An 18,541-nucleotide genomic window follows, 5' to 3' on the forward strand; every position below is an offset into this window, starting at 1 on the left:
GTGAGTATATACCGTGTTTGTCTTTCTCCTTCTGGGATATTTCACTCAGAATGATCTTTTCTAGATCCCACCATTTGCCTACAAATCTCATGATTTCCTCCTTTTTGATTGCTGACTAGTATTCCATTGTGTAAAAATACCACAATTTCTGTACCCATTCCTCCGTTGATGGACATCTGGGTTGTTTCCAGGTTCTGGCTATTAGAAATAAAGCTGCTATAAACATGGTAGAGCAAGTGTCCTTTTTGTGTACTTGAGCAATGAGGATTCTGGATCAGGCCCATGGGTGCTTCTGCTCATTCAACTTAGGTTGCTGAACCAGGTGAATGGATTTAATTATGACTGGACTTAACCACAGTTTAAGCTCACAAGTAGGATAAGATCCCCCAGCCTCTTCAGCACAAGATGAGGACCCATATTAGGGGCCAGATTTGGCAATGGGAAAGATACACAGATGTTTAAAGGGTCCAAAAAACACAGAGGGTAGGCTTCCAACATAGTCAAGATGCCTTAGCTGACCCATGACATTATCTGACTCTCAGAAGAAGGTAGACATAGACCTTGCATCCATAATTACTACTCACAAAGAGGGAAGGAATACATCAAACATACTAAAAGTTACTCCAAACACCGCCACTTGAGTTTTTCTTTTTCCTCTTTTATTAAAAATTGATTTTCTCATATATAGATTGATAGATAACAGTTTCCCCTCCATTTACTCCTCCCAATTTCTCTCAGCCTTCCCTCCCATCCAAATCCACTCCCCTTCTGTCTGTTAATAGAAAAGAATAGGCTTCTAAGAGATAACAGAACTTGGACCCAGAGAAGAGCATGTCTGATTGCATGCGGGTTGATGCCCCAGGTCCTTCCTCTGAGAAAAAGGTATCAGACGGGTCTGATGCTCTTTGGGTGGAAGACACCTAAATGAACATCGGTACAAAGTCCCAATTTATTTCTAATATCAGAGATCAGACCTCTACTCGTGCCTGATGCGTCTAAAACAAAAAGGGGGAACTGTAGAGAGCTGCGGAATGCTATGCCTTAAAGATGGAGCTGGTTTCTGCCTTCCACCTTCCCGATGGTGAGTGCTCTCTGTCACGAACAATTCCACATTTGGCTAAGGCTGAGGATCTGGCTTGCTTCCATGTATGTGGACCTGTCTGCATTGCCCACGTGGCATGCCTGGGTTGGCTACCCAGAGGCTATTTAAGCTGTGGGCTGGCTTTCCCCAGGGTCAGAGGATTGTTCAAGGTTCCTGAATAAACTGCATTGAAAAAAAAAAAAAAAACGAAATTAAATAAAAGATAAAATAAAACTATCATATAGAAGTTGGACAAGGCAAGTAGACAGAAGAAAAAGATCCCCAAGTAAAGACACAAGAATGAGAGATCCATTCATTCACACATTCACGAGTCCTATAAAAATACTAAATTGATAGCTATAATAGATATGCTGAGGACCTGATTCAGTGCAGTGTCAACTCTGGGATACCTCACTTAGAATGATCTTTTCTAGATCCTAACATCTGCACAAAAATGTCATGATTTCCTTGTTTTTAATAGCTGAGTAGTATTCAATTGTGTAAATGTACCACAATTTGTTGAGGGGCATCTGGGTTGTTTCCAGGTTCTGGCTATTACAAATAAAGCTGTTACGAACATGGTTGAGCAAATGTCCTTGTTGTGTACTTGAGCATCTTTTGGATATATGCCTAGGAGTGGTATAGCTGGATCTTGAGGAAGTGCTATTTCTAGTTGTCTGAGAAAGCGCCAGATTGATTTCCAGAGTGGTTGTACAATTTTACATTCCCACCAACAATGGAAGAAGGTTCCCCTTTCTCCACATCCTCTCCAGCATGTGTTCTTGCTTGAGTTTTTTATCTTAGCCCTTCTGATGGGTGTAAGGTGAAATCTCAGGGTCATTTTGATTTATATTTCCCTGATGACTAAGGACTCTGAACATTTCTTTTTGTTTCTCTGCCATTCTATATTTCTCTACAGAGAATTCCCTGTTTAGCTCTGTACCCCATTTTTAAATTGGATTCCTTATTTTGTTGGTGTTTAACTTCTTTAGTTCTTTATATATTCTGGATATTAGTCCTTCACCAGATATTATTTAAAACAACGTATCAAATAATCATATGTGAATTCTAGAATATTGAATGACATGTAAGTGGTTGACATAGAAGAAAATAGTAACGACAACTTTTTTTCTAGAGAAATAGGCTGTTATGAAGTATAAAACAGAACTTGTGTCTTTGTAAATTTTTAATTATGTTTTCAAAGATGTATTTATTTATGTTGGGCACACGCATATGTGGATAAATATTTAATATGTTTATGCATGAAGGTGCAAACTTTCATTCTGCAAAACTATACATCTGGAAGTTCCTGGTAATTCTATTTTGTACATAAGTAAATATCTTTGTGAGGATAAACTTAAATTTTAAAATGAGAAAACAAAAGTATAATTTTCATAATAACTAAACCATAAATGATGTTGTTGTAAAGACACATATATACTTTTAAAATGTTACTTTTTGTTTACTTGAATTACGTAAATACGTACTTATTTCAATAGAAGCAGACTGGAAAATGAAAACCGAAGATTTTCGGGAAAATCTGGATGACGATGAAAGCACTGAATCACATGTATGTAAACTTAAATTTTTACTTCTGCTTTAATATTTGTAAACAGGTAGCACAGGCTGAGTTAAACCTTTCTCGAGACATGCATTCTGAGAGAGTAGTTCAAAGCTTAGTTTAAACATTTTAGTTGAAATTTTTGATTTTTTCTTGAATTTATATTAACACATAGTTAAATTTTCTCTCTTTATTTTTAGCCCATGTTTCCTCCCTATGTTCTTCTATTACAAAGTCAAAGAGAAGAGTGTGCTTGTTATTAGTAAGCACTTGAAAACAAAAACACTATTGCATTGACTCCCTTGTTTTTATCCTGCAGTCACTGACTTCATAACTTAATCTTTTATTTGGGTAATTAAAGTAGCCAAAATAACCAAATTACAATTGAAAAATTAGTTAACATTAGGAAATGTTAGATCTTGTCCTAATCCATATACATGGTTTGTTTGACACTATTTTTATTTATAGGGAACTGGTACACTAGACTAAGTATCATGTGGAAAGACAGTGAATTTTGTTTGAGGCCTCTGTAAGGCCATTTTCATTATCTCCATGAATAAATAATTTCTCATCAGTTCTTTTCACCAAAAGAAAAATGTCACATCCAGAACGCCTTTTATTCCCGTTGTCTTCAGATATTTTTTAGATATAGTATATCCTAGAAATGACAGCAGGTATAATAAATGAGACTGTGTGCATGAATTTATGTCCCTGGAACAGTTTTTTCATGGTAGAAATCATAATAAGAGTATGGCTTTCTATACAGAGAAAACCTTTTTTTTTTTTTTAAATTTATTTTATTTTATTTTTTTTATCAGTTACATTTTATTAACTCTGTATCCTAGCCGTGTCCCGATCCCTCATTCCCTCCCAGTCCCTCCCTCCCTCCCTCCCTCATCTCCACCGTGCCCCTTTCCAAGTCCACTGATGGGGGGGACCTCCTCCCCATTCATCTGATCCTGTTTTATCAGGTATCTTCAGGACTGGCTGCAAAGCCCTCCTCTGTGGCCTAACAGGACTGCTCCTCCCTTCGGGGGTGGGGAGACCAAAGAGCCAGTCATTGAGTTCCTGTTAGAAATAGTCCCTGTTCCCCTCACTTTGGGAAACCAATTGGTTACTGAGCTACCACAGGCTACATCTGAGTGGAGGTTCTAGGTTATATCCATACATGGTCCTTGGTTGAATGTCAGTCTCAGAAAAGACCCTGTGCCCAGATATATTTGGTCCTTGTGGAGCTCCTATCCTTTCCCCATCAGACTAACTCCCCTTCTTTCTTATGATTCCCTGTACTCTGCCAAAGGTTTGGTCATGAGTCTTTGCTTTGAAAACACTGCTAGTTAGAGTCTTTCAGATGCGCTCAGTAGACTCCTGTCATACGTTCAATGCACATCCCATCTGTCTTTCTAAACGAGGATTGATCATCTTACCCCATGTCCGCTCAATTGATTATCATTTTAGGTGTATAGATTTCATTATGTTTATCATATCTTATAGGTCTATATAAGTGAGTATATCCCATGTTTGTCTTTCTCCTTCTGGGATATTTCACTCAGAATGATCTTTTCTAGATCCCACCATTTGCCTGCAAATTTCATGATTTCCTCCTTTTTGATTGCTGAGTAGTATTCCATTGTATAAAAATACCACAATTTCTGTACCCATTCCACCGTTGATGGACATCTGGGTTGTTTCCAGGTTCTGGCTATTACAAATAGAGCTGCTATAAACATGGTTGAGCAAGTGTCCTTTTTGTGTACTTGAACAAACTTTGGGTATATACCTAGCAGTGGTATAGCTGGGTCTGGAGGAGAAAACCTTTAAGAGGTGTTAGTGACACTACCTTGGAAACAATATTGTAATATCATGAGTAATGAGGAGAGGGAGCCACTTCTGATTATAAGTTAAGTCTTTAGAAACCAATATTGGAGAGGAGGCTGAGATTCAGATAATCAAGCTCCATGCATTTTTTTTTTTTAATTCCTACAAGGGGAGGAAAGTGTGCTATTATACAGAGGGTTAAATCACATACCTATCAAAATATGTTTTGATTTCCTTTCAAATAATTTTTGCAATTTAAAAAACTACATCTTTGGAAAAATACAATAATACATCTAAGTTTTCCATTCTGTTATTTAGAGTAAAAATGCAAAAATTTTTATCATTTTGTCATTATATTCAACCTGTTTATAACAATAACAGGTAAAGAAAAACAGGTCATGTTTTCAAGAGAGAGAAAATGAGAAGAGGTATAAGAGCAAGGATGAAAGAGGAAAAGGAAAGAGTAAAATGACATAAATATATTTTAATTAAAAATTAAAGTAAAAAACATTTTCAAAAAATTGGCTTTTATGTATTATTTACATGTTTAACGAATAATAAATATTTATAGGGATAAACACATAGACTTTGTCTGGAAATGTGATTTACTGCATTCATCTTTATAAATGTCTTGAAAACGTGCTTATTTTACTTTTAATGTAAGTAAAATTTATGTACTTTACTGCAAAGTGAATAGATTTCCTTATGGAATTCACTATTGATCTTGATTTTACCAGAATTCTTTTACGTGTCTTCAACCAAGTTCTAGTCCTTATTTATCGTTAGAACTAACTCAAAGGCCACCATATCATCTAAATAAAGGAGGGAAAGGTAAGGAATATGTATCATCACTCAGTAATTTCAAACAATATTGATTAAAATCAGGGCAAGAACTGTACCATTATAAAAAGTGCTTTAAGTAGTAGGAATGTATTATCTTGTCATAAGTTATATATCTCATTAAATTTTAATACTATTTAAATCGTCCCTGTTAAAAAGTGAATTATAAAAATAAACATGGTTCCTGTTATTAAATGAAAAAAGATTCTTCTTTCATACAATACATCACAGCCACAGTTTCCATCCTTCCCCTTTCTCTTATCTCTCCCTTACTTTCTGACTCCCCCAGGTCTAGTCCTCTTCTGTTTCCTCTTCAAAAAAGAGTAGCTCATAACTTAAATTAACTCATTTTACTAATTTAAATACTGCCAATGTGGCTGGTTACCTGAGCTCAGGCATCATGCATTCGTTTTTCCTCACATCTTGGTCACTGAATTCCCATACCTGTCTCTATTCCAGAATCCTCTCTGCCTACTAGATGTCTCACCCCATTTCCTGCCTAAGACCTAGCCATGGGTTTTTTGTTTGTTTGTTTGTTTGTTTGTTTGTTTTTTAATTGACATGTGTTGCATCCGCAAAATACAAAAGAGATTCTTCCTACAATTATTCTTTAACTGAAGAATTTCAAGACATGTTTGGAAAGGAGATGAGAATAAAAATTAAAATGATAGGAAGGGTAGAAAGGAATATATGGAACAAATATTTAAAGTGTAAGATATGGCCACAGAAGAAGCTCATGCAGCCAGCCCTGATGAGACCTGATAGGCTAGGGTCATATAGAAGGGGAGGAGGCATAAGAGGAGAAGGAGAACAGAGGGTGGGACTGGGAGGAAACAAGGGAAGGGTCTACATCTGGGATACAAAGTGAATTATTTGTAATAAAAGAACAAACAAATAAAATAAACTATAAGATATAAAAATGACACCTTTAGAAAATGAGTGCAGTTTTGACATGTCAGAGGCATATGTTGTGAAGCAAAGGTATGGAAACAGAACTCAGAGATTGAAGGCAGGATGACAGTCTTCTCATCTTCTTTATTTGCAGAAAGGAATAGAAGACTGGAGTCTGGGTCTTTCAGAAATATTGATCACCAGCACCAAAAACATATTCTTATATTTCGTTAGTTTATTTTTGTCTATTTTTGTTTAATATACTTCTTTTAAGTTTATTTTTAATTAAACTAATTATGTGACTTCTTTGATACCTGTCTGTGTAGATGAACATTTGACATATGTTTATTCTTGATCATGAAATGATTTATGATGTGGCTTATGTGTAGAAGTTCTTGTTTGTTGTGCAAATATTGTATGTCAATAAATATCACTGGAAGAATAAAGATAACCACACTTTAAAATAAGAGCACTAAGAAAGCAATTTTCATTCTTAATGAAATAAATTAGTGTAATAACTTTCTTTTAATCTTTGGTTGTAAAGACTTCTGGTTTATAAATGTTATTTCTAGTTTATTTTAACTATATTAATATTGGTTGATTTCAACAGAAGCAGACATACAAATGACATCAGATGAAAACCTTAAAAATCTGGATGGAAATGAGAATACTCAGTCATCTGTAAGTAATGTTGAATAAGAATTTCCACTTTAATATGTATTTTTATAAACAATGTACCATAGGCTAAAAGAAATCTTCTAGACATGAATTATTATGAAAGTTAAAACTTTGATTTAAAAATATTTAATTAGTTAGAAATGTTGAATTTTCTTAAAATCTATGATTTTTTTTTCAGAGCTAAAATTTCTCTGGTAATTGTTCCTAATAGTTTTCTGTGTTAACCTTTGTATGTTCCTTCCTTTTACCCATATATATATATTTAAATATATATTTAATTATACTTTATTTTCTTTGTGTCTTCCCTCTAGTTCCCTTTCTCTTTCCCTCCCAATCTCTCCCTTCCTCCCCCTTCTCCACACACTGCCCTCCCCAAGTCCACTGGTAGGGTAGGGTTTCTTTTTCTTCCTTCTGATCCTAGTCTGTTAGGTCTCATCAGGAGTGGCTGCATTGTCTTCCTCTGTGGCCTGGTAAGGCTGCTCCCCCCTCAGGGGGAGGTGATCAAAGAGCAAGCCAATCAGTTCATGTCAGAAGCAGTCCCTGGTGCCATTACTATGGAACCCACTTGGTATGACTATGCATCTGAACATATGATCAGTGTAGCACTGATATCTTGTTGATCTATTCCTGGTAGACATCCCAGACTTATTTATTTCCCTAAAGGAACACAATAGATAAAATTAAAATAATACTCACTGACAACAGCTGTTATTAGAATATAGTAGATATTGTTGTAATTAAAACACACCATATAGATGTCTGACATTAAATTGTACTTTGTAGAAAATTGTTGGAAGACCTAACTTGTGGAAGTAGAGGTATTTGTGCTTGAGTTCTCATCAAGGCCATTTAATTGTTTTGAGGCTGCATAGTTTTCCAGCAAGTCTTGGCATCAAATCAGATATAAAACAAACAACCAAGTTGTGTTTATTTCCTTGGCCCTGACTCATTTTTTCATGTATGAAGTATCTATGCAGTGACAAGAAGACAATAAGCGTTGCAGACATGGCAGTATGCTTATCTTTAATAACACAACCAAGTAATAAGAAAACACATATTAATGATTAACACAGATACTGAAAGCTGAACGTTATTGAAGTTTTCCATTATAGTGGGAGTCAAATACAATTTTGTATTCAGAAAAAAAATATTTTGAGTGTGATAGTGAAGTGGCCAAATATATGAGGAGAGATATGAAAAGAAAACATTGTCACCATGAGTAAAAGAATAAAAGGAGAAATTATACTTATTATCATTTAAGTCTTTATAAGCCCAGATGGATGAGACAGTGGAAACTCACAGAACCAAACCCATTTAACCTAAAAAAGATTTCATCTGGAATGGTGTAACTATTTCTTAATTATAAAAAGATATACTTTTATAATAGGAAATAGGTTTACTGCATTGTGATTAGAAATCTTCATGGAACTAACTGCTGGTATTTGTCTTAGCAGGATGACATGTCAGATTATCAACTGTGGCATGTTCCTCATTTATCAATACCCACAGATCTTCTAAATGAAGGAGGAAAAGGTAATGATTATATCATCAGGAAGTCATTTCAAAAATTTTATTAATTTCAGAGGTAGGAATAACTTTTATGAGACTCAAAAGTTTCATTTAAAATGTGTAGAGGAATTCAGCTTGTTAGGTGGTAATACATTACTAACCATGTAAAATTTCTCAATATTAAATTGAGAGTGTCAAGGTGAAAACCCAATTGTAACTACACTGGTAGAATATTTGTTACTTGAGGAATTCCAAGAAATAAGATAGTGGTGTTAACTCAAGTCTCTGAAGACAGAAATTGAAGAAGATATCAGAAGACAGAAAGGATCTCTTGTGCTCATGGATCGGTAGGATTAACATAGTGAAAATGGCCATTCTACCAAAAGCAATCTACAGATTCAATGCCATTCCCATCAAAATACCAATACAATTCTTTACAGACCTTGAAAGAAAAATTCTCAACTTCATATGGAGAAACAAAAAACCCAGAATTTCCAAAACGATACTGTACAACAACAGATCATCTGGAGGTAATTCCATCCCTGATCTCAAACTATGTTACAAAACCAGAGTAATAAAAACTGCATGGTAGTGGCATAGAAGCAGAAAGGTGAATCCACAGAACTGAATAGAAGACCCAGAAATAAAACCACAAACCTATAAATACTTGATTTTTGACAAGGAAGCCAAAACCATCCAATGGAAAAAAGACAGCATCATACTGAATGTAAGCCAAGATGAGAGCATCAGGTAGAAGCAACGAATGATATGAAATGTCATCAGTTATCATTATGAAAGTGTCATTCATTGATAAAAATGTCATTAGTTTCATGAGGTTTCACTTAATAATTTTGGGGCTTAGAATCCATGCTATTGTGGTCCCATTCAGAAGGTTTAGTTTCCCTCTATGTCAATGAGTTCAAGTGTATTCTTTTTCCTCTATCAAATTAATGGTATCAGATCTTATGTTGAGATCGTTGGCCAGTTTGTAGTTGAATTTCGTGCTGGATGAGGCAAGAGTCCTTGTTTTATTCTTCTGCATATAGCTATTTAATTTGGCTAGTAGTGCTTTCACAATCATTTCCTCAGTGTGTATTATTGGTCTTTGTCAAAAACAGGTAGATATAGAAGCATGAGTTTATACCTGGGTCCTCAATTCTATTTCATTGATCTATGACTCTGTGTTTTTCATTACCATGTTGTTTTCATTAATATAGCTCTGAACTATAATTTGCAACCTAAAATGGTGATACTTTTATATTCTTTTTTACTGTTCAGGATTGTTTTGGCTATCTTGAAAATTTTATTGTTTATGTGTAGAAATTAAGATGATTTTTTTCATCTTCTCTAAGAAGTGAATTGGAATTTGATAAAGATTGTATTAAATATATAAATCACTAATGATAGTGTATCCATTTTTACAGTATGAATCTTTCTAAATTTCTATATTCTTCAGAGATAATGCCATATAATTTATTTAGGGAGTCTTCATATAGTCTTGATATTAGGGTGATACTGGCTTCATAAAATAATTTGAAATGTTTTTTTAATTTTATATTTTTTTGTGAAATAGAGTATTTGTGTTATTTTCAATGAAATTCTGATAGAATTCTTTGCTGGGGCCATATGGTCCTCATTTGTAAAGCTTTATAATCCAAATCATTGTCCTTGTTAATTACATTTTCTACAGCAATATATGTGCAGTAGAATATTAAACATAATTAAAAATTAAAGTTAGAAAAATATTTAATTGTGAAAATAACAAATTTTAAACTTTAGTTTTTGGGTATAAAGACTCCTCAGTTCAAAATGTTATTTCTTATTTTAATTTTTGTTTTTGTTTTTGTTTAAATTCATAAAAAAATTCAACAGTTGCTGAATTACAAAATACATCAGTGAAAACTCAAACCAATCTTGAACGCAATACCAATTCTCAACCATCTGTAAGTCAGTATTAAGTTTGAATTGCTACTTTGGTATTTTCTCATATAAAACAAATTGTCATAAGCTAAATGAATTTTTTATCTATATGTCTTTATCTTGACTAGTCAATTAAAATTGATCTGGTTAGAATTTTGGAACTTTCTTAGAATATACAGTCATTCATACCTAAACTTTCTCTATGATTTGTTCTTATATTTATCCTACACAGTTCCTTTCTTTTATTCCTCTTTTGTTATGAGATGTAGGATATTTTTAATTAGAAGTAATTAAAGGTAACTAGTATGCACTGATATTCTGGTTATTTTATATATTTCTGAATTTTTAAAAAATATTTTGTATTCCTGTTTTTTTCTGAGTTTGGAGAGCCATGCTTCTTTAGTTTCAAAAACAGTTGCTTTAAAATAGGATTTTTTTATGTTATGGTGAAGTCCTTGGTAAATATTCGTGGAAATCACTTTTGATATTGATTTTGGCAGGAAAGCATTATGCATCTCCCACCAATGCATATTTCTCATTCAACTGGAATAAGTCCAAGATTCACGAATCTCAATGAAGGAGAAGGTAAGTTCTGCTCTTTGGTAACTTCTCCCTGGTGAGGTAGCCTTGCCAGGTCACAGAGGAAGAGGATGCAGGAAGTCCTGATGAGATTTGATAGGCTAGGGTCAGAAGGTAGGGGAGGAGGACTCCTCCTTTCTGTGGACTAGAGGAGGAGAATAAGGCTTAAGAGAGGGGGAGGGTGGGACCAGGAGGAGACAAGGAAGAGGGCTGCAATAGGAATATAAAGTGAATAAACTATACACTATACAAAATAAAGCCCTCAAAAGAGACTTAATTATCATCAACCCTCAAAAGAGACTTAATGTATCATTTGAGACATTGTTAAAATCAGATGGAACAATATATTTAATAGCCCAGTACTTGCTTATCAAATTGTAATAAGAATTAAAATGTATTCAGTGGTAATGCTTTATATAACATGAAAATTCAGTACATTTTATGTTGTGATTGTCAAAATGAGAGGGGCATGAGAACTACATTGTTAACTATTTTTATTTGAAGAATTTCAAAAATTAAGAAATTGAATAGAAAATACAAAGTGAAGAATAAAATTAAAGTATACTCACTGAATAGGTTATTGTCTATAGTGTTGAGAGATAATTTTGCTTGATATATTATTTGAAAATTCCATGAATTTCAATTTGCTTCATTTTTTATTTTTTTAAATATATTATTTTTATTAAATACAGTTTATTCATTATGTATCCCAGCTATAGCCTCCTCCCTTCTCCCCTCCCAATCTCACCTTCCTTCCCTAACTTCCTCTCATTCCCCTCCTCAAGTTCACTTATAGGGAGGTCCTCTCTCCATTACCTCTGACCCTAGCCTATCAGGTCTCATCAGGATTTTCTTCCTCAGAGGGAGGAGATCAAAGAGCCAGCCACATACACACATATTTTGGAATCATATCTCTTTTGTTCTTATTATTAATATTCATTCTCTCTCTCATATTTAGGTAGCACTTTCTCATTTTCAAACAGAAACAAACTCTTCAAAGGCTTTGTACATAATTTGAAAGTTATCCATAAATCTTTACTATATACATGGTGTGCTAAACCTTATAGCTTTTAAGTTATTGGTTCCAAGTATTAAATAAAATATTTTAGTCATTATACTGAGGCAATTTCATACATGAAGTCTTATGTATTCTTTTAATGGCCTACTCACTATCCCCTGGTTTTCTCCCATGTAACGTTAGTCCTGTTTTCTCTACACATAGACACCCTTTCTGATTTTTAAATTTATTTATTTTTTATTAATTACAGTTTATTCACTTACTATCCCAACTATAGTCCCCTCCTTCCTCCCCTCCTAACCCTACCCTTCTTCATTCATCTCCTCACATGCCCCTCTCCAAGTCCACTGATAGGGGAGGTCCTTCTCCTCTTCTATCTGACCCTACCCTGTCAGGTCTCATCAGGACTGGCTGCATTGTCTTCCTCTGTGGCCTGGTAAGGCTACTTCCCCCTTAAGAGGAAGTGATCAAAGAACCAGCCACTGAGTTCATGTCAGAGACAGTCCCTGTTCCCATTACCAGGGAACCCACTTGGACTGAGCTTCCATGGGCTACATCTGTGAATGGTCTTTGGTTGGAGTATCAGTCTCAGAAAAGATCCCAGTGCCCAGATTTTTTTTTTCTGTCCCTGTGGAGCTCCTGTCCCCGCCAGGTCTTTCTATCTGCCCCTTCTTTCAAAAGATTCCCTGCACTTTGCCCAAAGTTTGGTACCCTTTCTGATTTTATTGTCACACATAATATTTTATATTGCCATCACTCCTTTCCTCTTCATACCTCTCCTCCTCTCTTCTAGTCCCCTTTCTACACTTAAATCTGATAAACATACAGATACAGACATACGCAGATACTACAAACACACACAAACATATACATATTTATATCCATATACACATACACATTTATATATACTTACCCATAAAACATACACATTTACATATACATATACCTACATATATGTATTCCGTAGGTAAATTTAGACCTACATGTGAACAGAAGGTTGGAAATATGATTTTGAAAATCTTAGACTAATTCTGGTATAGTTGGTTCAGCAGAGTAATCTCTTTTTTTTCCCCATATTTTGGTTTCACATTTCTTTGTCCATTCATCTTTCTGGAATTCCAAGGTGACTCTCTGTCTTAGGTGTTGTGACTACAGTGAAGATAAAATTTGATGTGAGAATATCTGTGTTGTGCTTATCTAGACATTTCACTATTATCAATTATTAGTTGCTGTTCTATCTTATTTGCTGTTAGTTTGCTAATATTTCCCCCCTTTTCCCTATGTTTTAAAGATGATATATTTCTTATTTGACTTTTTTCTGTCTATTTTGCTCATGAACTTTTTAACTTACATATTTAGGGTCCTCCGTGGTTATAAATTCTTTCATTAGGAGTCAAAATTGGAAGAGAGTTTATATAAAGACGAAATAAAAGTTTCCCTTTACTCCAGTAATACACAGATTGTATACATAATTTACATTGCTTATTAACATTGGGTATATGAATATGTGGGTGTATATTTAACATATGTTTTTGTCTGACTATGGAACCTTTATGCTTTACTCCATCTACTGAAGTTCTTGTTGATTGTATTTTCTACTTCAGTGTCCCTACAGTTTTAGATTAAATTTGACAAACTGTAAATGTGAAAATAAAAATATAATTTTCATTATAAGATTTTATACATTTTAAAGCTCACTTTAAGATTATATTTGTAATTTTATTGAACTAAATAAACACTGAATTCTTTCAACAGAAGCAGACTTACAAGCGAAATTGGAGGAAAATCAGAGAAATACTGATATCAGTGAAAACATTCAATCATCTGTATGTAAAAGTTTAATTGCTAAATTTTAACCCTGTTATTTTGCTAATGTAAACAGGTGTCCATATGCTAAATTCAATTTTCTTTTACAAAGACCTTTGGAAAGAATGGTCCATAGCTTAAGATTTAAATTTAAATGTATTTAGTTAGAAAATTTGAACCTTCTTAGTATCTACAAAAGGCCATAATAGTTTCCATGATATGTTTTTTCCTATGTTTTTCTTTATTTCATTCTTCAATTGTTAAGTCAAAATTTGTTATTACTAGCTATATGAAATCATGAAAAATGGTACACAAATCTTCTGTTGTTTTATAAAAAAAAGAGTAACTTCAAACTTCTTTTTATTCTACTTAAGAACCAAAAAATATGAGACTACTACTAGCCACTGATGTGAGTGAACATTAAAATAGATTAGATCTTGACCTAATTCAGATACTTTTTTTTAGGTTTTTTGTATTATTTGAGTTTGCATTTTACAGCTAACTGTAGACATTGACTGCTCTATATGTGAGATCTCTCTGCAGCCATTTTAATGATTTTTGATACTAAATACCTTTTTGACCAGTCATTGTCATCAGATCTGTGGCCAGAGGTCACAGCCAGATTTTCATTATTTTCATGACCTCAACTAGTTGCAATTATTGAATATCAGCTAAATGAGTGGACATTACAGATGACGCTTTTCTCTGTATTTTAATTATATTACCAAATCTGAGGAAACATTTTTTTTTCATTGGTTCACAAAAAAAAAATGTTGGTGGTGTAATAAAAAGGAATGTTATCATTTTATATATATATATATTAAATATAATATATGTTTGTGATGTAAAGAGAATGTGCAAATGATCACCAAGCAAGATTCATTCACACACTAAAATATATTTTTTATGATTTGTTCTAAAAAAAAAAAGAACTTAAGGTGTTGTAACCTGCTTACCCTGCTTAAACTCTACAGTCCTATTGAGACCTACTTTAGTTTTTAGCATAACGTTGGCTCCTGTTAACACCTGCTGTAGCCTTTACCTTATCAGAAGCCATTTTGCCTCCAAGTCTCCATTTTGATTGTGTTTCTATGGTTTAATTTCTCAAACTTCGTATACTTTGTTACCTGGACACTCAATGAAGTCTCCAACTGCAGAACCAATTAAACACTCTGTTTAACTAGTCAAAATGATGTAATGTAGCTTCCTACACCTGGATACCTGGTTGTTACCTATTTGTGGTTTGTTTCTTTCACCTGGTTACAGTTTTGTTACCTGGTTACAAAAACAAACAAACAAACAAACACAAACAAACCAAACCAAACCAAAAGAAAACAAAACAAAACAAAACCTGCCTTAGGATGCCATACTCTGGCTCCAAGTGGCTCCTGTGTCCAGATTGTGGCCCTGACTGGTCAGTTTTTGTTCAGCGTTCAATAAACTTCCATTAGTCTTAAAAAAAAAAGGATTTTTCTTTTGTCTTCATTATTTGATTTAGTAAAAACTTTAATACTATATATGCAAATTCTATGCTTTATATTATAAAAGTAGAACTCAACAATATTTCCTTATTTTGTCATATCAAAAAACAGTTTTTTCTCAGTGAAGTTTTTACCTAAAATAGATACTTATTCCCAAATAAAGCAGACACTAAATTATCATTACATTGGTTTTTAATTGTTTAATTTATTTATTCACTTTACATTCTAATTGTAGTCCCATCATTTCTCTCCTTCTGTTCTTCCATTCTGCCCTCTTACTCCTATCCCATCTTCCCTTCTCCTCAGAAAAGGAGAGACTCCTCACCAGCCAACCCAAGCACAAAAAGTCTCATCAGGACTCAGGTCATACTTATCCTCTGCATGCATAGCAATGCAAGGCAAGGCTGCCCCTTTAAGAGGAAGTGATTGAAAGCAGGCAACAAAGTCCATGAAATAGACAGTACCTGCTGACCTTCCTAGGCTACCCATATGAAGATGTGTGGGGACCATAGGTCCTGTCCATGTTGGTGCTTCCATTTCTGCAAGGTCCCATTGGTCTTGGTTAGTTGATTCTCTTGGTCTTCTGTGGCATTCTTGTTTCCACTATCTCCTCCACCACCACCACACTTTTCTACAAGACTCGCCAAGCTCTGCCTAATGCTTGACTGTGAGTCTCAGCATCTGATTTGATTAGCTGCTTGGTGGTGCTTCTCAGAGAACAGTTATGCTAGGCTACTGTCTACAAACCTAGCAGAATATCATTAATGGTGTGAGGGGTTGATTCACTCCCATGGAGTGGATCTCAGGTTGAGCCGGGCATTGGTTGGACTTTCCCTCAGTCTCTACCCTTATTTCTGCACATCTCACAGACAGAATAAGTAGAGTTCTCCTCCCACCACTATTAAGTCTTTCCTGGCTAGAAGGTGGTCTCCTCAGTCTCCATGTCCCCAGTGGCTGGGAGAGTTAGCTAGAAAATCCCATGGCCTCCCTGTAGCCTAACCTGTCACCGGTATGCAGCTTGTCTCAGTGATGCCACCACTCTTGGTTTCCATTTTCTCTCCAATTCCTGTCATCTCCCCTCACCATTCTCCCCAGATCTGAACCCCTCACCTCCTTGCCACACCCTCTCCTACCCAGTTCCCTCTCTATATCCATTTCTGCTATTTTCCCATCAAGGGCTCTCCTTGGGTCCTCCTTGTTACTTAGCTTCTTTGGGTCTGTGATTAGTAGATAACATACAGCAAATATCAGCTTATAAGTGAGTACATAGCATGTGTGTCTTTCTGGGTCTGGGTTACCTCACTCAGGATGATCATTTCTAGTTCTATCCATTCGCCTCCAAATTGTAATGATAAACGATGAAGCTATCACAACCTACCTGTCTTTTTTTCAAAACATGCTTGTAATCTACCATGAAATAACACAGATCAGAATTTATCCATACAGAATTAATTGATATCTGAGAAAAATAATCTTTTCTAATATTTTAAGAATGAACCTCAATATATCTTTTGGGGATTTCTGAGTAATTCATATAAAATTCATGCTCTTTTATACTTTTCTGTTGCTCTCAAAGGTTTTCAGTTTTCCACATAAAAAGTAATCAGAAAGTAGTATTACTTGCTGAGTCCATACCCTCATTCCACACCATCCTCAGTTATCCACTTTCTCTTCTTTCACTAATTCCATTGTTACAAAACAGTGTCATCTTTAATTGTATTATATATTTACACAATTTTATTTATGTACATAAAATCTGAGAGCCTTAAACAAAGAGAATTATTATGGTATTAGTCTTTCTGAGGCTGGCTTAATTTGAAAATACAAATATCTACAGTTGCATGATATTTTCTGCAACTGACATACTTTTGATTTTTATGATGTTTTAACACACCTTTCATATGTCTTTCTCTTGTTAAAAATTTACTTATGTATTTAATTATTTTATATCCTGATCATAGCTCCCTCTCCCCTCTCCTGCCAGTTCAAACCTTCCTCCCTCTTCTCCATACCCTGCACCCCACTCCTCAAATTAGAAGAGCCCTTTTACCAACCCACCCCACCACATCAAGTCAAACAAGGAATGAGCACATCCTCTTCCTCTGTGGCCTTATGAGGCAGCAACACCAGGAGTGTGATCAAAAAGTAGGCAACAGAGTCTGTGTCGGGGACAACACCTGCTCCCTTTATTAGGGAATCCACATGATGCCTGAGCTGCCTACCACTACATCCGTGTAGGGGGCCTAGGTCCCATCTCTGTAAGGTCCTTTGTTAGTGTTTCAACATCAGGAAGCCACTCTGGGCTCTGGTTAGTTGGCTCTGTTGGTCTTCTTGTAGAGCTCCTATCCTCCAGGTCCTTCTATCTTTGCCCTTACTTTTCCACAATGTTTGGCTTTGAGTCTAGGGATCTGGTGCTGGGTGGGACCTCTCAGAGAGCAGCTAAGCTAGGCTCCTCTCTGCAAGCATAGCAGAATATTATTAATAGCGTTAGTGGTTGTCTCTTTCCCATGGGGTGAGTATGAGATTGATCCAGGCATTAGGTGAACATTCCCTCAATTTCTGCTCTATTTTTATCTTTGCACTTCTTGTAGGCAGGGTAAATCTTGGGTCAAAGCTTTGTAGATGGGTTGGTGTTTCTGTCCCTCCATTAGGAGTATTGTTTATTTAGAGGGTATCTTCATCAGTCTCCATGACTGCTAGAACTAAGGCTCTAAGCTAGTCTCACCCCATATCCTCCCAGAAGCTTATCATGTCAAAGGTCACCACTTTGTTACAGAAATGCCACAGCCCACAATTTCTCTTCTGTCTGCAGGCCCTCTGTCCTCCTACTCTTATTCTCTTCAGGTATGTTCTCTCCAGCCTCATTTCTATTTGAGCCTCTCTTTCCTACCTTGTTGCCTCTGTTCTATTTACCTTTCAGAGTGTGATTTCAGAATCCTCCCTTGGGTCCTCCCTGTTACTTATCTTCTTTGGGTCTGTGAATTGGAGTATGGTAGAGTGTCTTTTGGGCATATGCCCAGAAGTGGTATGGCTGGGTCTCCAGGTAGATTTAGTCACAATTTTATGAGAAGGTACCAGTTTGATTTCCAAGGTGGTTGTACAAGTTTGCACTCCTACCAGCAACGAGGGAGTGTGTTGGGGGGGGGGGTGTTCCCATTTCTTTACATCCTTGTTAGCGTGTGTTGTCAATAAAGTTTTTTATATTAGCCATTATAAGGGGTGGAAGATGAAATCTCAGAGTTGTTTTGATATGCATTTCTATAATGACTAAGGACCCTGAACATTTCTTTAAGTCCTTCTTAACCATTAGAGATTCCTTTATGAGAATTCTCAGTTTAGCTCTGAACCCCTTTTTTGAT

General features: G+C 35.2%; 1 protein-coding gene across 1 annotated transcript in view; it reads left to right on the plus strand.

Annotated features, from left to right (window-relative positions):
- Nucleotides 1-18,541, plus strand: part of LOC110541090 (ankyrin repeat domain-containing protein 26-like) — a 194,165-nt gene that overhangs the window by 90,221 nt on the left and 85,403 nt on the right. Inside the window, 7 exon segments of the mRNA XM_060371561.1 lie at nt 2,581-2,651; nt 5,198-5,291; nt 6,802-6,872; nt 8,324-8,402; nt 10,251-10,321; nt 10,799-10,883; nt 13,651-13,721. Coding sequence (XP_060227544.1) covers nt 2,581-2,651; nt 5,198-5,291; nt 6,802-6,872; nt 8,324-8,402; nt 10,251-10,321; nt 10,799-10,883; nt 13,651-13,721 — 542 coding nt within the window.

Source organism: Meriones unguiculatus, chromosome 18 (assembly GCF_030254825.1).
Source record: "Meriones unguiculatus strain TT.TT164.6M chromosome 18, Bangor_MerUng_6.1, whole genome shotgun sequence".
NCBI lineage: Eukaryota > Metazoa > Chordata > Mammalia > Rodentia > Muridae > Meriones > Meriones unguiculatus.